Source organism: Micropterus dolomieu, linkage group LG01 (genome assembly GCF_021292245.1).
Source record: "Micropterus dolomieu isolate WLL.071019.BEF.003 ecotype Adirondacks linkage group LG01, ASM2129224v1, whole genome shotgun sequence".
NCBI classification, from domain to species: Eukaryota; Metazoa; Chordata; class Actinopteri; order Centrarchiformes; family Centrarchidae; genus Micropterus; species Micropterus dolomieu.
Genome location: NC_060150.1, coordinates 37,291,645 through 37,310,924, shown reverse-complemented (window position 1 = coordinate 37,310,924; position 19,280 = coordinate 37,291,645). Strand labels below are relative to the sequence as shown.

General features: G+C 39.8%; 2 protein-coding genes across 5 annotated transcripts in view; both read right to left on the bottom strand.

The window, feature by feature from the left end:
* The window catches only part of plod2 (procollagen-lysine, 2-oxoglutarate 5-dioxygenase 2), a 37,353-nt gene extending 33,851 nt beyond the window's left edge, over positions 1 to 3,502 (bottom strand). For both annotated transcript variants that reach the window (XM_046068666.1, XM_046068675.1), the window contains exon 1: positions 3,028 to 3,502. In XM_046068666.1, the coding sequence (XP_045924622.1) occupies positions 3,028 to 3,130 (103 nt within the window). In that variant the 5' untranslated portion in view covers positions 3,131 to 3,502. The remainder of the gene's footprint in view (positions 1 to 3,027) is intronic.
* Positions 3,503 to 10,291: 6,789 nt separating this feature from the next.
* si:ch73-206p6.1 (phospholipid scramblase 2) lies at positions 10,292 to 18,646 on the bottom strand. Of its 3 annotated transcripts, none has more exons than XM_046068840.1 (7): positions 18,562 to 18,646; positions 17,440 to 17,529; positions 16,344 to 16,386; positions 15,991 to 16,211; positions 15,704 to 15,865; positions 15,031 to 15,192; positions 10,292 to 12,292 (listed from the first exon to the last, which is right to left on the bottom strand). In XM_046068840.1, the coding sequence occupies exons 2-7, from the start codon at positions 17,506 to 17,508 to the stop codon at positions 12,263 to 12,265; spliced, it is 687 nt and encodes a 228-aa protein (XP_045924796.1). In that variant the 5' UTR covers positions 17,509 to 17,529; positions 18,562 to 18,646; the 3' UTR covers positions 10,292 to 12,262. The 3 variants fall into 3 exon arrangements, with proteins under 3 accessions (XP_045924796.1, XP_045924787.1, XP_045924778.1); XM_046068831.1 differs by lacking the exon at positions 18,562 to 18,646 and adding an exon at positions 18,507 to 18,538; XM_046068822.1 differs by lacking the exon at positions 18,562 to 18,646 and adding an exon at positions 17,931 to 18,020.
* Between the last annotated feature and the right edge of the window lie 634 nt (positions 18,647 to 19,280).

The window sequence follows — 19,280 nt, the reverse complement described above, 5'->3', positions numbered from 1 at the left end:
CTCTGATGGCTACTTCCAGCAGGATAATGCACCATGTCACAAAGCTCGAATCATTTCAAATTGGTTTCTTGAACATGACAATGAGTTCTCTGTACTAAAATGGCCCCCACAGTCACCAGATCTCAACCCAATAGAGCATCTTTGGGATGTGGTGGAACGGGAGCTTCGTGCCCTGGATGTGCATCCCACAAATCTCCATCAACTGCAAGATGCTATCCTATCAATATGGGCCAACATTTCTAAAAAATGCTTTCAGCACCTTGTTGAATCAATGCCACGTAGAATTAAGGCAGTTCTGAAGGCGAAAGGGGGTCAAACACAGTATTAGTATGGTGTTCCTAATAATCCTTTAGGTGAGTGTACAAATGTATAACTGATAAGATAGACTCACAGAGCTAATAAACTATGATATATGATATTAAATAAGTTGTTGTACAGTAGAAACAGATGTGATAGCACCACAGAATCACTGAGAGCTGTGCTGACTTAGATTCCGGTAGAGTTAGGCTATAGAGTTAGAGTTGTCACCTGCCTCCAGAATTTTGAGTTTCTCTTTATATAAATAAAATAAAAAATCACCATAAACTGGTGCAGAAAAATTCATCAGAATGCAGGAAATAAAGTGTAAATTTTCATATAATTCAGCATTAAAGATTTCTTAAAAATAGTGTTAAAATTTAGTCTCGTCTCAATCTCGTGAACCCAATCTCGAATCTCATCTCGTCTTGTCTCATGGGTTCAGTGTCTCGTCACACCCCTAACTTGTAAGATATCTATAAATGCAATTTTTTTTCTGTAGCCATTTTATTGTTTCCGTATTAACCACTATTTATACTTTGTATTACCCCATCACTATGACCAGCATCTTACCCACCTAAAAGGAAAGTCACTCTAAAACACTATGTACAACTTCTTGTTCTTGACGTGGTGGACGACACGTCATCTGACCTTGTTCTAAAGGAGAATATTATGCCTTTGCCCAGCGAGCCAAGACCCAACAAGAACCTACCAAGACGGCAAAATTATTTACTTAACTTTTATTCTCTGCATCCGTCTTTTCTTCAAGAAAGAAAGCAAAAAGAAAACAGACTGAGAACTTGAGGAAAAACACAAGTCATCAAATTGATATTCCACACTGTTAACACATCATAAATGTGTAATGCACAAGTGTTTCTGATGCTATGACCCAGACAGGCTCCAAAAGGGCCGATAGCTGATGATGGACTAGTGTTTTATGTCCCAGTCAAAAACGAATGGTTCCTATTTTGATTCGAAAAATGAGAGGAACTCGTCTAAAATCAAGTTCTGCACTACATATTAAACTTTATGCCAAATGCAGTGTGTTTTGGGTGTTAGGTTTGTGTTTTTTTACTTTTTATTTGTAATTAGAATCATTTCACATAAAGAAATTGCTGTTTTGTACACTGAGTAAGTTATTTGTCAAAACATCTGTGTATGATGTTCCTTTGGCAATGACAAATAGGGAAAACATTATATATGTTATCTTTTATGACCACCCCATTTTCCTTCAAAAATCAATTCAATTTCATCCTGAAATTCTGCTATTGTTCTAAAAAAAAAAGTGTGAGAAGAAAAAGTGTTTCTGCTTTCAACTATTGTAGCAAGGTGGCACAATAAAGAAAATCACTTCATTAGTAAGGGCAGTGGGTTATATACTTTAAAACTTTCTCTGTAATTATGGCACAATCTTGGGCAATACAGCTAAGTAGCATTAAGAAAACTAAACCCAACCCAATTAAAATACTTTGATCTGATCACATGTCATTAAATGAAATGTTATTTTCAGCTTGCATGGTCATATAAAGTATATGAAAGCTTTCATGTGCATTTGTTAATTTACCTCTAATTCAATTCATGAGACATAGTAAATTTAGTGTGTGCATCCCAACAAGTATCACTCTTATGTCATGCTATAATTCCTCCAAGGAGCACTGAGGAGTCACCCATAAGCAAACATTTTAACGCTAGTAAAGTTAATGTGGCTACTGTGTGAAAGACACCCAGTTACTCCAGACCAGAGGACAAAACAAGCCTGTAGAGACTGAAGGCAGCTGTTGTTCCCTGATTGTAAACTACCTCCCCCAGCAAAAATGCATCATTAGAAAAGTTCCAGATTTAACATAAACATAAGCCCACAGTACTTATAACACGAACTCTGGTATAAAAAAAACACATGTATCCACTTACGTTGCCATTTGCAGGTTTTTACAAGATGCCCAGTGACTGTGAAAAGAGCTGTGTTTAAGTGAAATTATTTCAGGGCAATTTAGCCACAGCAACATGCTAACAGGGGAGGGGTTTGCAAACAAGTCAATAAAACTGTGACACATGGGGGGGTATATAGGTTGTCTAAACAGCTGAGCACTGAAGCAGGTTGTACTTGGCGCTATGCCATGTACCTCAATTATAGCAGGTTTACAACTGCTTCTCAAGCACATAATTGCTTGTTTGCTATTAATTAAATTAAAATCAAATACCATTGGATTCCTCCCGCATTCTCATCTAAGGTAAATCACGGTTAACAGCTGTGTGATGTACTGTTTCTAAATGCAAAAGAAGAGAAACCAAATGAAAGACTCTCCTCCAATTGGTTAGTTATTTCTCGCACTGGCATTTTACAGGCTGACATCTGTACATAAAATCCAGGGCTGCACGCTACCAAACAACATGAAAAAAAGACAGGCGTGTGAGAAACCGCAGACGGTTCTTTTGTGTCAAGTGCTTGTCATATAATTTGACTCTGTACATTTTAGCACTAGACATAGATTCACACACAGGGCACAACCTGCACCTCTTAGTCCAGTAACATCATGTAGACGGTAAATTACAGCATCGATAAAAGAGAATTCCCGACGTGCACAGTTAGAATCCGAAATACATCTAGAAGATGTGTGACTAAACATTTCGATCAAACGAAAAAAAAAACATTATGACAGTACATTAGGCTGTAGGCTATTTGAATTCGGGGAAACAATAGGAAGGAGAAAAAGTTTTAGCGTTGCTCACCTTTAGGAACAGGCACAGGAGCTTGAGGTGTTTCAGCAGAGTAGACAGAATTTGCAAACTTCAGCCAGCATGAAAACACAAAACAAAACTTGAGGTACTCCATTGCTGTATAGTGCGTGTTCCCGGACAGAGTGCGGGTGACCGGCTGGACTATTACCTCGCAGCCCAACAGCAGTGGTCAGGGTGCGTCCTGGAGGGTCCTAATGTACGATCTCGCGATAATAATATAATGAAGAAAGGATTTTTTCCCCCCTCCAGTGAATATCAAGTTTTCTGGACGAGTCGCTCCTGAAAATGCTCTTTTAGTAGTAGGCTATAAGTAGTGCAATTCAGGAGAATTAGAGGCCAACAGGCGTGGTTACTTAATTGCAATTGCAGCCACTTGGGTTTCCCGGAGAAGTTAGAGCTCATGAAGAGAGACAGTGGAGGGAAGATAACGGTATTCACCCTGACACAGGGACGTCCAGCGTGCAAGTGTGATAAAGCACAGCTGTATTTGAACACCCGCCCCCCCTCTTCTGTTAAATATCCCTCCCCTGGTCCCCTCCCCCTGAGCATCCAGCGCCTGTAAGAGGAACACCACTCCCCTTCAACACCCTGCTCAAAACAGACTTTTCATTCAAACCCTGGAATAAAACTATAGGGCTTTTTTCCCCAATATAAAGTAGGATAAAATGGAAATACTTTCCACTGGTGCTGCAACTGCTGATTATTTCCTTGATTCATTAGAGCATCATTTGTCTTTAAGTGTTAGTGAAAATAATGAAATGCCCAGAGCCCAAGGTGACATCATCAAATTGTCTGTTTTGCCTGACCAAAGCCAAAGTATTTAGTATAGTATAATAAAAGAGGAGGGGAACCATTGACACAATGACAGAATGTACGACTGATTTTGGTCACAGATTTCATTGACTTTCTGTAATAAAACATCTAAAAGCCAAAATCCTTTCAGAGGGGCGACCTGGGACAAAATCGTATCAATGGGGGTCCGGGTCTAATTCGTGTCAATTTAGGGGTCTTTGATGTGAAAAAGTTTGAGAACCACTGCTCTATACAGTACAGTCAATAGTCCCATGACCTCATGTAGCGATAGGCAGTATGTGAAACAGTTAACTGACGCTGTAAATGTTGGGTCTTCTTCCCTATAGCAGCGTACACAAACACACAGGACTGGAGAACTGAAGAGGAAAACAGAAAGCTAACATTAAATCCAGCTTCCATTTACTGTCACTTTGTATCTGTGTCTCCCAGTTTCTTAGCTGACCTTGAAACCGATGCTTTGTCTCATTTGTGTCTCTCATTACTTATTAGGAGTAACAGAAATGCCCCCCGGCTCGGGTCATTCCTGTCTGGCAAACACATTGCATGGCAGTTGAGATGACTGCCAGCGCTCAGATTGTTTTACTTAATGACATCACCGGGTTCATGGTTTTCAATGCAGAGGGAGTAGCAGCCAAACTTTTTTTTATGAGATAAATTCCTTCTTTCCAGTGAGGCCCTGATAAACCCTGAATATGTAAAGCCATGACAGAAATATCAACACACTTGACTTGGACCTCAGCCATTCTTTTTACTGTAGTTCAGCTAGTTGAGCGCTGGGCAGGCACATTTATGGAAATGGGCGTGTGATGAGAAAATTAACCATTCTGCTCAATCTTGCTGTCCAACTGTCTCTCAAATAGAAACACCATGAACCAAAAAAGGGTTATCGTCCCTACACTAAACTACTACACACCCTTGCACTAACAGGTCATTGACAGATATCAGGGAGTTTTACCCTGTGGGCTGGTGAGGGAATTCTGCAGCTGGAAAATCTAATTGTTTGCGGTAAAGAACCTCATGCAGGATCTTGGCAGCGTGCCAGCGTGCAATAGGGAGTGAGCTATGTCTTGCCTCAGTTCACTGGCTGAACACCCACCAAACATTAGGAATGGCCATAGAAATGTCCTCTGGATTTGATTACGCCCTGATTACGTCCAGAAGTTATATTAGCAGTGTAATATCCCATCAGAGTCCTGTACCTGGTTGATGTGATATACTGTGGAGCCTATAAGACATACAAGGCCGTCCATAGTCTTTCCCCTTTTTAATTCAGGTTTTGCAGCAATGTGACACGTTTGGAGTGCTCATGGTGGTAGCAGTGGCACTGATGGCATATTTAAATTCAGGAAACATGTGGTGTGGGTGAGAAAATTACCTTTAATTACACATAATTGGCAGATACAGAATGCAGGAGCCGGGAGACTGCTGTGGTAAGTGGGGTGAGGATGGAGCAGAGAGCCAGGAGCTCATCAGGACAACGAGGCATACCTGCGCATAATTATCCCCACTCTGTATCTGCCTGGGTATCAGTAGAAGGTAGCAGACTTAGGAATGCAGCACACATGGCCGTACAGCTAAATATAGCTGTTTATCAACCTTAAACGTGAGTGGAGACTGTGCGGTACCTTTTAACAGCACAGGTTGGTGTGCTCTTGAGCCTGCTTTTTCATTTTGGCTTCTTTCAGTGCCAAATAAAACACGCCATGCCTCTACTGCGCTTGCATTAGTAAAAGACTAAACAGCGTTGCAGCTTCCTGATGCCACTAGGCCATCCTCTATTTTCGGCACTGTTGTGGAGACAGCGGGTTTACAGGCACTGTTTAAATTTCATCAAGCTGAAAGAAGAAACAGATGATTCATTACAGAGGCAGACTGTAAAGGAGATGCCCAATTTTGACCATAGAACTAGAAATTCCAATGAGTAAAAAGCAAACTCAATGAGAAAAGGGACACAGGAAAATACAGCTTAAATTGTTCGTCCATTCATTCACTGATTTTTTTTATGACTAGTATTAATGTTATAAAAGACAATGTACTGTCCCATCCATCCATCAGTACTGTCCCTTTCATCTATGTCAGTACTACTGCTTTAGGCAACCATCTAAGCTGAAATCACCTAACTGGTTGGGACACACCTTGTATTTCTTTTTCCTTTCTGTCTATTTTTGACGTAACCCTCTTTTGGTGGTACAACTGGATGGTTTTGCAATTGCACTGGTGAGTCACTTGGTCCCCTAAACCCTGCCTGAGAACCCACAATTGCACCACAATTGTAAAAGAATGGGTATTATTTTTAACCCAGATGCTTTGATCACTCCACAGACAGTTTAATTACTAGTCCAGATCAATGGAAAGGGCAGCACTCCTTTCCCCCAGTCAGCTCGTCTTCATGAGAATGTATCTTTATGTCATCCACCGGCTCAGCTCTGTCTACGTTGGTGCCACTTATGAGGCCGCAGGGCATCCGTTGGCCAGGGGTGTACTCTAGGGGTTGCTGGGAGAGGGGCAAGAGAAGGGGGTTTTATCAACGGCGCATTTAATCTAAGAACAAAGAACTTTAAAAAGCACAGCAAGTACATATTTAATATGGCAATGAAAGTGGAAAGAGGTTTAACATGGATTAATTCACTTTGATCATGGGCGGTCTTTCATCCACTGTCTCAGACTACAAGCCCGATCTTACCGTAAAGATTTGAGTAGCAAATTATATTAAATGTACATTTGTTAGCAATTGTCAAACCTGTGTGATTTTCAGTCCTCTTAATTTGAATTTTCACTGTATAGGCTGGGGCTTTGGGGCAGTGCTCCTTGGAAATTACACACATAAATAACACAGCTCTTTTGCTGGCCTTTCATTTTCATGTCATCATTAGGCGGCCATGTTAAAACCACAAGGCTCCAAAAACGTGCCAGGAGTAGGTTTGAGGAGGAGAAGATTCAACGTTGCATTAGTCCTGACCTCCCAGTGCCGCCTTATTGCCTTGGAAAATATTTTAAACTCTACTAGTTTGCTTTGCCAAATACAGTTTAGTGAAAACGTAATTGTTGCCTGGACTCCATTCACTGACAACAGTTTTCCCAGTCCAGGAAGGGTGACATCTTTATATTGCCCAGAAGTCACAGGGAGGAGGGTTGCGGTGGGTGGTGACATATACAAAAAAGTATATATATATATATAAAAAGGTCTAGCTGCTTAAACACTTAACTAAAGATTAGATTTTGGTTTAATATTGTAAAAGGACAAACTTTTCACACATCAATTCTGTGTTTGCTTAATACTTAACTAAAACTGTGATGCTTTCTTTTGTCATTTCAGTCTGTTGATAAAAAAAAAATTGTGCTTGCACTTTTAGGAGAAAGGAGGTGAATTCTAAAATGTCTCCAGTCTTTGATTTGTTCTTAGGAATGCCAGGGTAAATGTAAATAACCATCCCCCATTTTATATTATCTGCTCTCTTTCCCCCCAGTTGTGTATATGGTGTTTTCCTAGGCTGTGTTTGCACAGATGTTGCTTTAACCATTTGTTTGTCACGCAAATACCAGAAATTCCAGATACTGTATGCTGTCTGTAGGGAGCAAACTAAACTCTTTTTAGTTCTCATTGTGCTTTGGGCTCCAAAAGTAATCAGAGTAGTATATTTTTTTTTCGTTCTTTGTTGGCCAGAAACAGAGTTTAAACATAGTTTCCAGTCAGCCATCATAAAGTCATTTTAAATTGATTTAGGGTCTTTCACCAAATACTTCAACCCAGCAGTTCAATGAAACAAACAATAGAAGAACCTCAGCCAGCAGCTGCTGAATTTGTCAGTAGTGTAAACACATTACAACACATGGCTGGCTAGTTGCCCCCACTGACATGTCTGCTTCAATCACAGAGGCAAAGCATGTTAATGTTGTTTGCATTATTGTTTGTTTGCATCTCCTGACTCCCAGACTTAAAATTCACTTGTGTAACCAAACGTGTAATTTGTAAAGACGTGTCACACTAGATGATTACACATTTTATGGACTGCTAAGCTTTGATATTTGATGATTAATTATAAGGGATATCAGTGAAATAGGATGGTGCACAAAAAAGAACACCACATAGGAGGAAACATCTGCGCTTTTTTCCCAGTGTGGGACATCGAAGCCAGCAAATCACTGCTGCAGTGACATCACTTAATGTGTGGTCTGGATGCTTAATTCATACCAAATGTAGAGATTTTCTTGGTAACATATTGTCTTACAGCACAATTCCTATGAATCTAGAAATGAACATCCTGTTACACAATACCACTAGAGAGGGAGATTTCTAAGGAAGTCTCCACAGTCCACTCAGAAAGAAAAAAAGCACTGCAGAGTTGAACATTAATCATTGCAGACCACTGTTGTTTCTGTACTGAGTCTGAGTTAGGGAAAGTTCTCAGTGAAGTTAATTGAAATTTGTGGTCTCTGAGTTCAAAGGTTAGAGTGTGGAATGACCAAAATTAGAACAGCAATTCACCACAGCACCTATAGAAATGGTGGTCAAGACACAGAGGAAACGAGGGAAAATGTAGCTGAAACTTTGTGTTTTGTGCCTTAGGTAAGTAGCTGAGTAATAAGGCAATACTTGGTGGATTCTAATTAACTTCTGCAGTTAGTGGAATAAAAATCAAGCAGTGTCCCGTGACTCTCATATTATATCATAATGTGCATATTAATTCACAAAGACCTGGATCCAGATGAAAAAATAGCCATTTCATGTTATGAAAAATAGTTTGGTTTTTTTTACCTGATGAAGGCATAGTACCAAAACACTGCTAGCTTATAAATTTATTTTTGCAAGTTAGACAGTAACTCAGGAAATAGCTTTTTTATCTCATTATTTCAAAATGTTGTCATCTTGAAGATAGAACAAAATAAGAAACTCATGATAGTTTACAGCCATTGTGGCTTATTGAAGCTTTAGTCGGCACAGCAGGGCTTTGAGCTAAATGCTAATGTCAACATGCTAACACACACAATGCTAGTATGCGGATGTTTAGCAGGTATGTTTTCCACATTACACCATGTTAGTTTGGCATGTTCGCACACTAACATTTGCTTACACAGTATCTCACAAAAGTGAGTACACCCCTCACATTTTTGTAAATATTTGATTATAACTATTCATGTGACAACACTGAAGAAATGACTCTTTGCTACAATGTAAAGTAGTGAGTGTACAGCTTGTATAACAGTGTAACTTTGCTGTCCCCTCAGAATGACCGATCACACAGCCATTAATGTCTAAACCACTGGCAACAAAAGTGAGTACACCCCTAAGTGAAAATGTCCACCAAATGACCACCAAACACAGTACAGCTGAGGTTGATGGGAATGCCATTCGTTTTTGGTATACTTTAATTATTAAAGGGTTGAACAAATCAGAAATTTGGACCTAATGGTGGTGCTAGAAAGAAAGTGAAGGGATTACCAAAGTTATTACAGTTCCAAAGGGAAACATAACTGTATGTGGCAATCCATAGATGTTTCACATGATAAGTAAAAACTTTTACCTGCTGGTTGCGCAAGTGGAAAAGTCAGACAATCACCAAAATAAGTTGGCTTTATCCACTGGGCACCATGGATATATAGACCAAATTACATGACAATCCTCCTGTAGTTGCTGAGACATTTCCAATTTCAAGTGGTGGACCAACGAAAAGACAGACCAACTGTCAGACCGACACTGCATCCATAGAGACATGCTGTTAGCATGACTAAAAATGTTCCCATGATCACTAGAAAATGGAATAAGACATCATCCCTATCCATGTCGTCACTGGCACCTCTATTACATGCCACCACAGTTCACATTGTTTTCCAACCACAGCTTAATGAACTATAGCACTGAGTGCTGTGTCATATATTCCAGAAAGTCATGCCAAAAAAACTACAAATTATTTTGTGAAAACTATTATTATCAAAAAAAAAAAGAAGATATTTCCCATGACTCACAGAAATTCAGTTTTTCAGAAAGCCTGTGCGGTGTATTCATGTGAAAATTTTAATGTAAGAGACCTGTGGGCAGGCTATTGTTCCGAAGACGTAACAGTTTGTGAAGAAATACAGTATGAGCTGTTTCAAACCACACAGCAAGGGTTAAGCGTAACTCTTTATTCACGCAACTCTTTATTCACGCCTTGCTCTTTACTCCAAAGTAGCTCGTTTTCATCGAGGTGTGATTTAGCTTTAAAAAGGCAGTTTTTAGAGATCTTTTGATTACACCCAAAGTTAACACCTTCAGGTTAATAGATACTTTGAAAAGGGAGAAAATGAAGTGTTCCCTCTTCATGTTATTGCTCATTGACATTTGTTTGACATAATCAGTCCAATCAATTACTCTGCAAACCAGATTTTCTTTTGCAGCAAATAAATAAAATGGCATTCACATTTCATAACCATAACCCAAACATCAAAATAACTGCACACGTCACAATATTCATTTTTTATTGAAGTGTTTCCATGGACTATTTGCACAATTTAAGCTTAGCTCACAGAGTTTGTTTGCATTAATTGCACGATGAAATGGTTTATTAGTTCACAGTATTAGTGCAAAAGTAGAAGAATAAGTACTTTAACTGTTTTTTAAATATATAACTAAATGAGAGTGGCTAAATTCCCTTAGTATCACATTCTGACTTTAATTTTTGGCTTTTAAACACAAAGAACCTTCAGCGGATGTAGCACCAGCATCTTATACTATACTAATGCATTCAGCTAAACAAGACATACCTAATCATCAGGCTAATCTTAAAGGTTTCTCAACAACTTTCGCCATGAAAAAAAGAATAGACTGCCAAAAGCGTCTATCTTAAGTACTTAGTGTATCATGTATTTAGTCTTAAAATCAAGTGAGAAATGGGTGAGATAAATCCACTTAAGGTAATTCTACAAACAAGAATCAATATATTAAAGGCCGAATAAAACATTGAACTCAACACTTATTAGAAAAATAAAAGCCTTCAGACTTTTAAGACTTAATAAATGTTAAAAAAAAAAATGACTTAAGCTGGATGTTTCTTTACAGTTTTCTAGAACAGATGACGTACATTTTTATCGCGATGCTACAAAAGAGCTCTTAATAGCCCTAATGTTGATGTAATGTCTTTGTCTGCTACAATACTTTACTTCATACCATCCCTTCACAGACTGATATACTCCTTAAATCATATTTAAATTTTACCATGAAGCATGGTGCACAGACTCAGTATCAATAGCCAACAGATGGAGATGAAAGTTTTGCATGTATTTAACTTTTGCATTTTTATACACATGTGGAGCTGTCACACCATGTGCTATGTGAGAAGGATCAAAATTCAAGTTGATACACCAGGAAAAGCAAGCAAAATATGGATATGTAAATGATTTAATGTACAAACACCTCCTCCATAATATGATTCTATCTTTATAGTATCAGGTGCAGGTGTGTCATTCCCGAGCCAACAGTAGCCAACACTATAATACAGTAGCATGCATCAACCTGAGTTTGTCCAAAAATATACAATGTCATCAGATACTAATTTGAATAAAAACCTATGGATTTAGTTTGTCCATGTGGGCTGTGTTGGGTTTTTCTTAAATGAAAAGCTAGCTCCCTCTTGTGGTCAAGACTGGGACAATACATCAAGGCCATCAGCCCCCCCCCCCAAAATAACTTCAACTACAAAGTTGACAATGCAGAATTGTTATGGCATCGAAAATATTATTATATCCTGTGATAGTTTATGTTTAAGTTAAAACACACACACAAGCACACTCATAGCACACAGACACACAAACAAAGCAGTGCACACACTTTGCTCTGCGATGACATTATTAAACAGACAAAATATAAATCAATAAATAAGAGCACTGAATATCTGAACTACAAACTACTACATTACACAAGTCCTTCAGCCCTCACAATATAGCTACAAGCATAGTGTCCTATATAAATTAATATCGTGACTATTAATATGACCAAATAAGTGCTATTTGGCTGACACCAGTCTTTCTTTCATAACTGTATAACAGCACTGTATATGGAGTTCCCTTTTCATTTATTTATATATGGTTGTTATCCTTCTATTCATTTTTTTGTTGTTGTAACTACTAAAGTTTTTGGCTCTGTGACCATAATGTAAACACAAATGAAAACTTTCTCACAAACATTGTCTAAAAACACCGCACTGTGCATTCAGAGCCTGGTAAAGTGTTTTAAACAACCAACCTGAGCAGCTAAGACTAAAACAAACCTTCTATTTCATTGTTCATGCGCATAACATTTAGGTACTATTTGGTAATTTATTATTACTATCCATTTGAAGGTTATTCTATGTTAGGGCATTTGGGACTGATCATTATGGCTTTATGGCCTTGTTCTTCCAGGAATGTTGTATGCATACATGGATATCCTGTTTGGTTCCTAGTTTGTAGTCTCAAAGAACATGAAATCCTGTATAGAAAGAAGAAGAAGAAGCAGCATTAAGACATAGATTTAAAGGATAATTTTTGTAGTTTTAAACTGGGCCCTGTAGTCACATATTTTAGTGTCAAGATGACTAGTAGGTACAAGTCATCTTGAAAAGTAGGTGGCTTCAGCCGGCAGCCACGAACCATCTGCAGTGGCGGCAGCTTATTTCTTCAGGGTAATTATGTCTGTCAAAATTATGTCCACACAATTTTGCCACTGACAGGGTCAGACTGTTATGAGAGGTGCCTGACAACATCATGAAAAGGATCCCTACGAGTGACTCCCGGTGGCACCCTTTGTTTTTAACAAGAAACAGAAATCTCGCTCAAGGACAAGTCTCGCCCTGAAATCTCGTGAGAGGCGAGTTGTTCCAGGAAGACGAAAGTGGACACCTGGTATTACAGTCTGAGCCTGTCAGTGGCAAAATTGTGTGGACATAATTTTAACCGACACAATTGCCCTGAAGGAATAAGCTGCCGCCACTGCAGCTGGTTTGTGGCTGCTGGGTGAAGCCACCTATTGCACGGATTCCAAAAGTTTTTGTACCTACTGGTCATTTCTACACCAAAATATGTGAAAATAGGGCCCAGGTTTAAAAATACCCAGAGTATAATTTTAATACCTAACTGCTGTTAAAATATATGAGCCAAGGTGTGGAATTTATTCAATTACATGTCAAACTGCGTTTTAGTATTTAAGCATTTTAGCAATTGTGACTCATGCTACTATAGAAAATAGCTCTGACAAGCTGTTTTGCATTTGTGGTGATCGGGGTGGTTTCAGGTCACATTTCCCACAAAATGTAGGCTAAGTGGTACATGAAATTTCCAAATACCAGCAAAAAGAAACACACCCCCATGAAAGCTGGGTCATGTGAGGCTACTGCATCTGTAATAGCCATAACAGCTGTAATACACATTGGCATCAGGTACTCTTATTTTGCTCTCAGATAATCCTAATAAAGAAATTTACACTATCTCACAAAAGTACGTACACCCCTCACATATTTGTAAATATTTGATTATATCAACTCTGAAGAAATAACAATTTGCTACAATGTAAAGTAGTGTGTACAGCTTGTATAACCCCCAAAATACACTGCACTATTTTTCAATATGTCTATATTGTTTTTGTTTCTGTTTATAGTGTGTATATTTGTGTTCTCTATACTGTAGCCTGTGTCTGATTTTATTATTGTGTTATTGTAGGAGTAAGCACATCGTGAGCAATGTACAATCCAAAGTTAAATTCCTCGTGTGTGTGCACATACCTGGCAAATAAAACTGATTCTGAAAATAACATGCCACACAGCCATTCATTTCTAAACCGCTGGCAACAAAAGTGAGTACACTAAGTGAAAATGTCCAAATTGGGACAAAAGTGTCAATATTTTGTGTGGCCACCATTATTTTCCAGCGTTGCCTTAACCCTCTTGGGCATGGAGTTCACCAGAGCTTTACAGGTTGCCACTGGAGTCCTCTTCTGCTGCTCACATCACGGGGCTGGTGGATGTTAGACCTTGCACTCCACCTTCTGTTTGAGATGCCTCACAGATGCTCAATAGGGTTTAGGTCTGGAGACATGTTTGGACAATCCATCACCTTTACCCTCAGCTTCTTTAGCAAGGCAGTCTTGGAGGTGTGTTTGGGGTCATTATCATGCTGGAATACTGCCCTACGGTCCAGTCTCCGAAGGGCGGGGATCATGCTCTGCTTTAGTATGTCACAGTACATGTTGGCAGTCAACCATGACCATGACGCTCCCACCACCATGCTTGACTGTACTTGGTACTCCTCACCAGGTTGCCGCCACACACGCTTGACACCATCTGAACCAAATAAATTTATCTTGGTCTCATCAGACCACAGGACATGGTCCTTTCGGACAGTAATCCATGTCCTTCGTCTGCTTGTCTTCAGCAAACTGTTTGTGGACTTTCTTGTGCATCATCTTTGGATGACACTTCCTTCTGGGATAACACCCAGGCAGACCCCCACCCCTTCAACCTCTGCAGCAGTGCAGGCAGCACTCATACATCTATTTCCCAAAGACAACCTCTGGATATGACGCTGAGCATGTGCGCTAAACTTCTTTGGTTGACCATAGCGAGACCTGTTCAGAGTGGAACCTGTCCTGTTGAACCGCTGTATGGTCTTGGCAACCGTGCTGCAGCTCTGTTTCAGGATCTTGGCAATCTTCTCATAGCCTAGGCCATCTTTATGTAGAGCAACCATTCTTTTGTTCAGATCTTCAGAGAGTTCTTTGCCATGGGGTGCCATGTTGAACTTCCAGTGACCAGTATGAGGGAGTGTGAGAGCTACAACACCAAATTTAACACACCTGCTCCCCATTCACACCTGAGACCTTGTAACGAGTCACATGACACCGGAGAGGGAAAATGGCTAATTGGGCCCAATTTGGACATTTTCACTTAGGGGTGTACTCACTTTTGATGCCAGCAGTTTAGGCATTAATCTGATGTGTTTTGAGTGGACAGCAAATTTACAGTTATACAAGCTGTACACTCGCAACTTTACATTGTAGCAAAGTTTCATTTCTTCAGTGTTGTCACATGAAAAGATATAATCAAAGATTTACAAAAATGTGAGGGGTGTACTCACTTTTGTGAGATACTGTAACTTTACAAGTCAACGTGTTTCTTTTCTTACATGATGTTTACCAACTTAAGACACACAAAAAATGCTTATTCCTTTACTTACGATGAGAAAACATGCACCGATCATCACTGCCTTCATTCTCACATCCAGATCCATGGGGAACTGGATACCAAAGTTGTCCGAGTCTGTGAATGCTTCCCGCAGAAGTCCTGTCCACTGCTTACTGATTTTCCCGATCTTACTGATTTCATCCATGGTCAAAATCTACAGAGTTAGAAGGGGAGAATAAATGCTGACATGTGTTGCGTTGGGATAAAGATCAATCCCTACACTTGTTTGGTTTTATTGGAGAGAGATCATGGAACAGTTCATCCCATCCAGTTTCATCTTTTCGCCCGCTGCCACAGTAACTTGAGTTTTGTATCACAGTAATGACTTCAAAGCAGCTAGAGAGGAACGGGGATGGTAATATCATGCTTCAGTTACCCCTCCTCTGGGTCTGGTAAAAGGTCTCTCTCACTGACCCAAATCCCCTTCACAGCTCAATCTAATAAAACCAGCTGAGCTGTGGAACAATGGCCACACTGTATCACACAAGAGCATGCCCTGTGCGATGGCTTCATCCAAGCTACAGCCCACTCTGATTGGAAACATATTTCCTGCTTCAGAGCACAAGGAGGATCCCTTACAAAAAAATGTCCAGAGGCCAAGAATGTTACCGTGTCATGTTATGTTTTCAGAAACCTAGTGGATTTCTGTGTTTAGATTAACCCACCTCAAAGTCAACATCTGGAAGGCAGCTCCACCCACAGAAGGGCCCGTGGATCTTCAGTACAGGCTCATTGTGCTCGTTCGCAACTATGAATTTTGGGGAGAACGGGTGCCACTGTTGCGTAACGTACCCCACCGTGTTACCGGGGGGAGACTGCACCTCCAGCTGTGTGGGATTGTGGGAGAACGAAGTGTGATTTGTAGTCATATCCTCACAAGAAATTGTGTGTATTGTTGTGAACATACATCAAATATGACAAAGTGAGCATGTGTAAAAGTGGTTTCACTCACCTCCTGTAGACAACAAGGGAAGCAGCAAGACATGCACTTCAGTGGCCTGGTGACTGTGATGACCTCTTGTCCGAAATTGTCGAGGACATGGATAGTGAAGGAGCGCATGGGGCCGCAACACTGTCGACTCAGGCAGTCGTTCTCCTCGACAGCGTAAAACACATTCTGGCCCATGGCGTTACGTACTTCATACTTGTTGTTGCTTTCGAAACCAACAAGGGCTGCATGGATGGACAACACGTATAAGGATGTCATTGCTAAACAAACCCTGCAAAAGCCCACCTCTACATAACAGACCTAGCAGCATAAATTATATATTTTCTCACAAGTCAAAACGTGTTTTCATACTTTACCTTCAACGAGCTCAACTTTCTGTTTGATGAGCAGCTGATCCACCTAGAAAACCAGATAACTACATACATTAGCTTCAAATGTGCAAATTTTTGTTTTATTAAATGCAGCAGTACGGTAGAGTAAGTTTGGTTGGAGGGGTTTTGCATCTGGCCAGTAAAAGACGGTGTGGCCACTGACCTGTTAAAATCCAGTCCAGTGGTGTAGTGCAAGTTATAAACATGTGCAGTGAAGTCACTTCTTTTTTCAGTTCAGTGGGCCTGTATATTGTTTTTCTGTGGACATTATGTTCACCACTGATGTGTATAAATGCACCTCCCAACAGAGAAATTGTAAAGTGCAGTTTCTGGGCTTTCCATCTGCAGGAGTGAGGGCTGTCGGAACGGTGACAACAGCAGCATCGACTAATCAGCAACTCCCTTTCCAGTGGACCCTTTTTTTTTTTACAGCAGACATTTTGACGTGTCATAGTAGCAAAAAAGCAAAGGTGTTATTAAATAACTGTAATGGTGGCTCTGTTCTATTTAAGTGTCCCAGTCAGCCAGCATGCAAAATAGCAGGACCCTGAAACTAAAGCAGCTTAATGGAATTCAGCCATCATTAATTTGATTATTTACACCTGTCCTTTTCCAATGGTGACATGTCAAAATGTCTTCCAAGAAGAAGGCCTGTCTTTTGTAGCATTATAATATTTCTATTATCCATTTTATCATTTGGGAGTGAACTATTTTTAAAAAATATTTTAAAACTAGTTTGATGAAATTTGTTGCAAAGAAAGTTTATAAAAGAAAGATAAAAGGCAGCAATAAATAAATCAGTATTTCATAGTGATTTAAGTTGTTGCCCACAGAGACAGAAGATGGATGGCGGTGGCGGATACATTTTTATAGTACAGGCTACCTGCTTCTTCACGGGACTACTTCGTGATATTGTATCCTAAGCATGTGGATGTTACATATTTAGGGACGAATGGGAAGGTGATACTTGCTCATTTCCTGTGCCCTTGAAGAACAAATGAATAGGCAGTGGTACTGACATATATTACTTACATTAAACATTTTTAAGGAAACCTATAACTTAAATAGTTGTATTTCTTACCTGAGTCAGGTATTCTAATCCTGGTGGACAGCCTGGTATTTCCAGATTGGGCACAGCATACATGTTCATTTTGTTATACTGGAGAGAGACCTGTTGATAAACGGGATGTTTAAGTGAGATATAGCGCCATCTTGTGCTTATTTAGGTAACACTCAAGAACAAATGGAGATGAATCGCGGCAGATGGACAGCGGTATAGGGTTTCTCTCTCTGTCTGTGCTGACTTGTTAATGCAACAGGACAGTCTGGAGCCTCCTTGCCCTCTCTGCTGTCGTGTTCATGTGTTCTTAAACGGGCAGCGACAATTATACAGATACACTGGGCTTCATGATCCAATGATCAGTGTTTGTAGCCTATGTCGTGTCTCCACTTCTAAACCACATACATTATCCGCCACCACCACGACACACATCTCCCCACACATCCTGTTACTAATGGATCTGCCGACGTTGAAAGTCGTGTAGTCTGCAATAGAGTACTTACATAAATTACCTTATTTAGGCCTAGCTGTAGCTGGCTGGATTGAACTATCTGGGTTGTCTGACCCAGTGCCCTGATGTCTTTCATTCAGTGGGACACTCTAAACTCCTGAAAACACCTCAATGTGTTCGCGTGTGATAGATCCGACATGCATTGCTTTAATCGGAATTGGACATGAGGTTGTTTCAATATTATAAACAAACAGGCTACATTTCCTACCACAAATTTAGCATATATATATATATTTATATATTTATATCTCATTAGGCTATACGTTTAACTGATGGATGTTATGCCTGATTTTATGGGGTTGCTGCAGCCTCCCTGCAACCCCCCCGCGTCCATACTGTTAACTCCGTTTATTTACAGGTAAACACCATGCCTAAAGCCAGCACAAGCCCGTCTCCAACATGTAGGCCCCTAAAGCGCCGATCTCTGTGACCGATTATGTTATAAGTGTAATGTTTTCTGTCTATGAGTGTTTCGTGAGCTGGCAAAGAGAGCGCAAGCCGAGGTTTGATCTGCCTACTTTTACATTCACAGGAGCGGGCGACTTGTTAAAAGCGACGCGCTATCGTCCACACACACCTTATACATTAGCCACAAAACAGACAACTGCTCTGTCGGAACCACATTTACTCACCGTTATTTCACCTGCTACTGAAAACAATAACAGGCCACTCCGGAACCGAGCCTACGGAATAAACCTCTAATCTCACTGGTCGACGTCATCGTACTTCCCATTCTCATGCGCCAATGACAAGACGGGAGTGTAGAAGTGAGCTCAACAGAACGGAGTAGAACACACTAGACATACATATAATAGAACACGTCAGACTATCAATAAGTGTCAGTTAGCACAATTTAACAGCCTGCAAGATAGAGAAAGCATGCGAGATACGGGTTTGTTCATTTTGCAGCTTTAAAGAGATTTTACTGGGCCTTCTTCAGAAATATTTATAGTGATGATAAATTAACAGATTTAAATTTTACGTCCTCTAGACGTCACCAAAAACACAGACAAGTGCAGCAGAGTGAAGGGGGTATACAATATCATCTCATATTGCATGCACAGCACAGTGGGACGTTTTACAAAGAACAATGTTTATAATAACATCTTCATCATATAGACCTATTGTAATTTATTTCATATAGCAAGGTTGTTGTATGTCTAGGCTATTGTTGTGAATGACCTTTTTGTATATTATAAAAATGTGTGTAATTAAGTTAAAATAAAGTGTCCTCTTCATTTGCTACTTAATAATATACAGGTGCTGGTCATATATTTAGAATATCATCAAAAAGTTGATTTATTTCAGTAATTCCATTCAAAAAGTGAAACTGTATAATGTATACATTCAT

Bases quoted from the DNA above. Each gene is read 5' to 3' on its own strand.
- si:ch73-206p6.1 (XM_046068822.1), bottom strand. From the start codon at position 18,005: ATGAAAGACATCAGGGCACTGGGTCAGACAACCCAGATAGTTCAATCC. The intron at 16,387-17,439 runs GTAAGAAATACA...CTGGTTTTCTAG, and splicing joins GATTAGAATACCTGACTCAG to GTGGATCAGCTGCTCATCAA. The intron at 15,193-15,703 runs GTGGGTTAATCT...CTAACTCTGTAG, and splicing joins TTCCAGATGTTGACTTTGAG to ATTTTGACCATGGATGAAAT.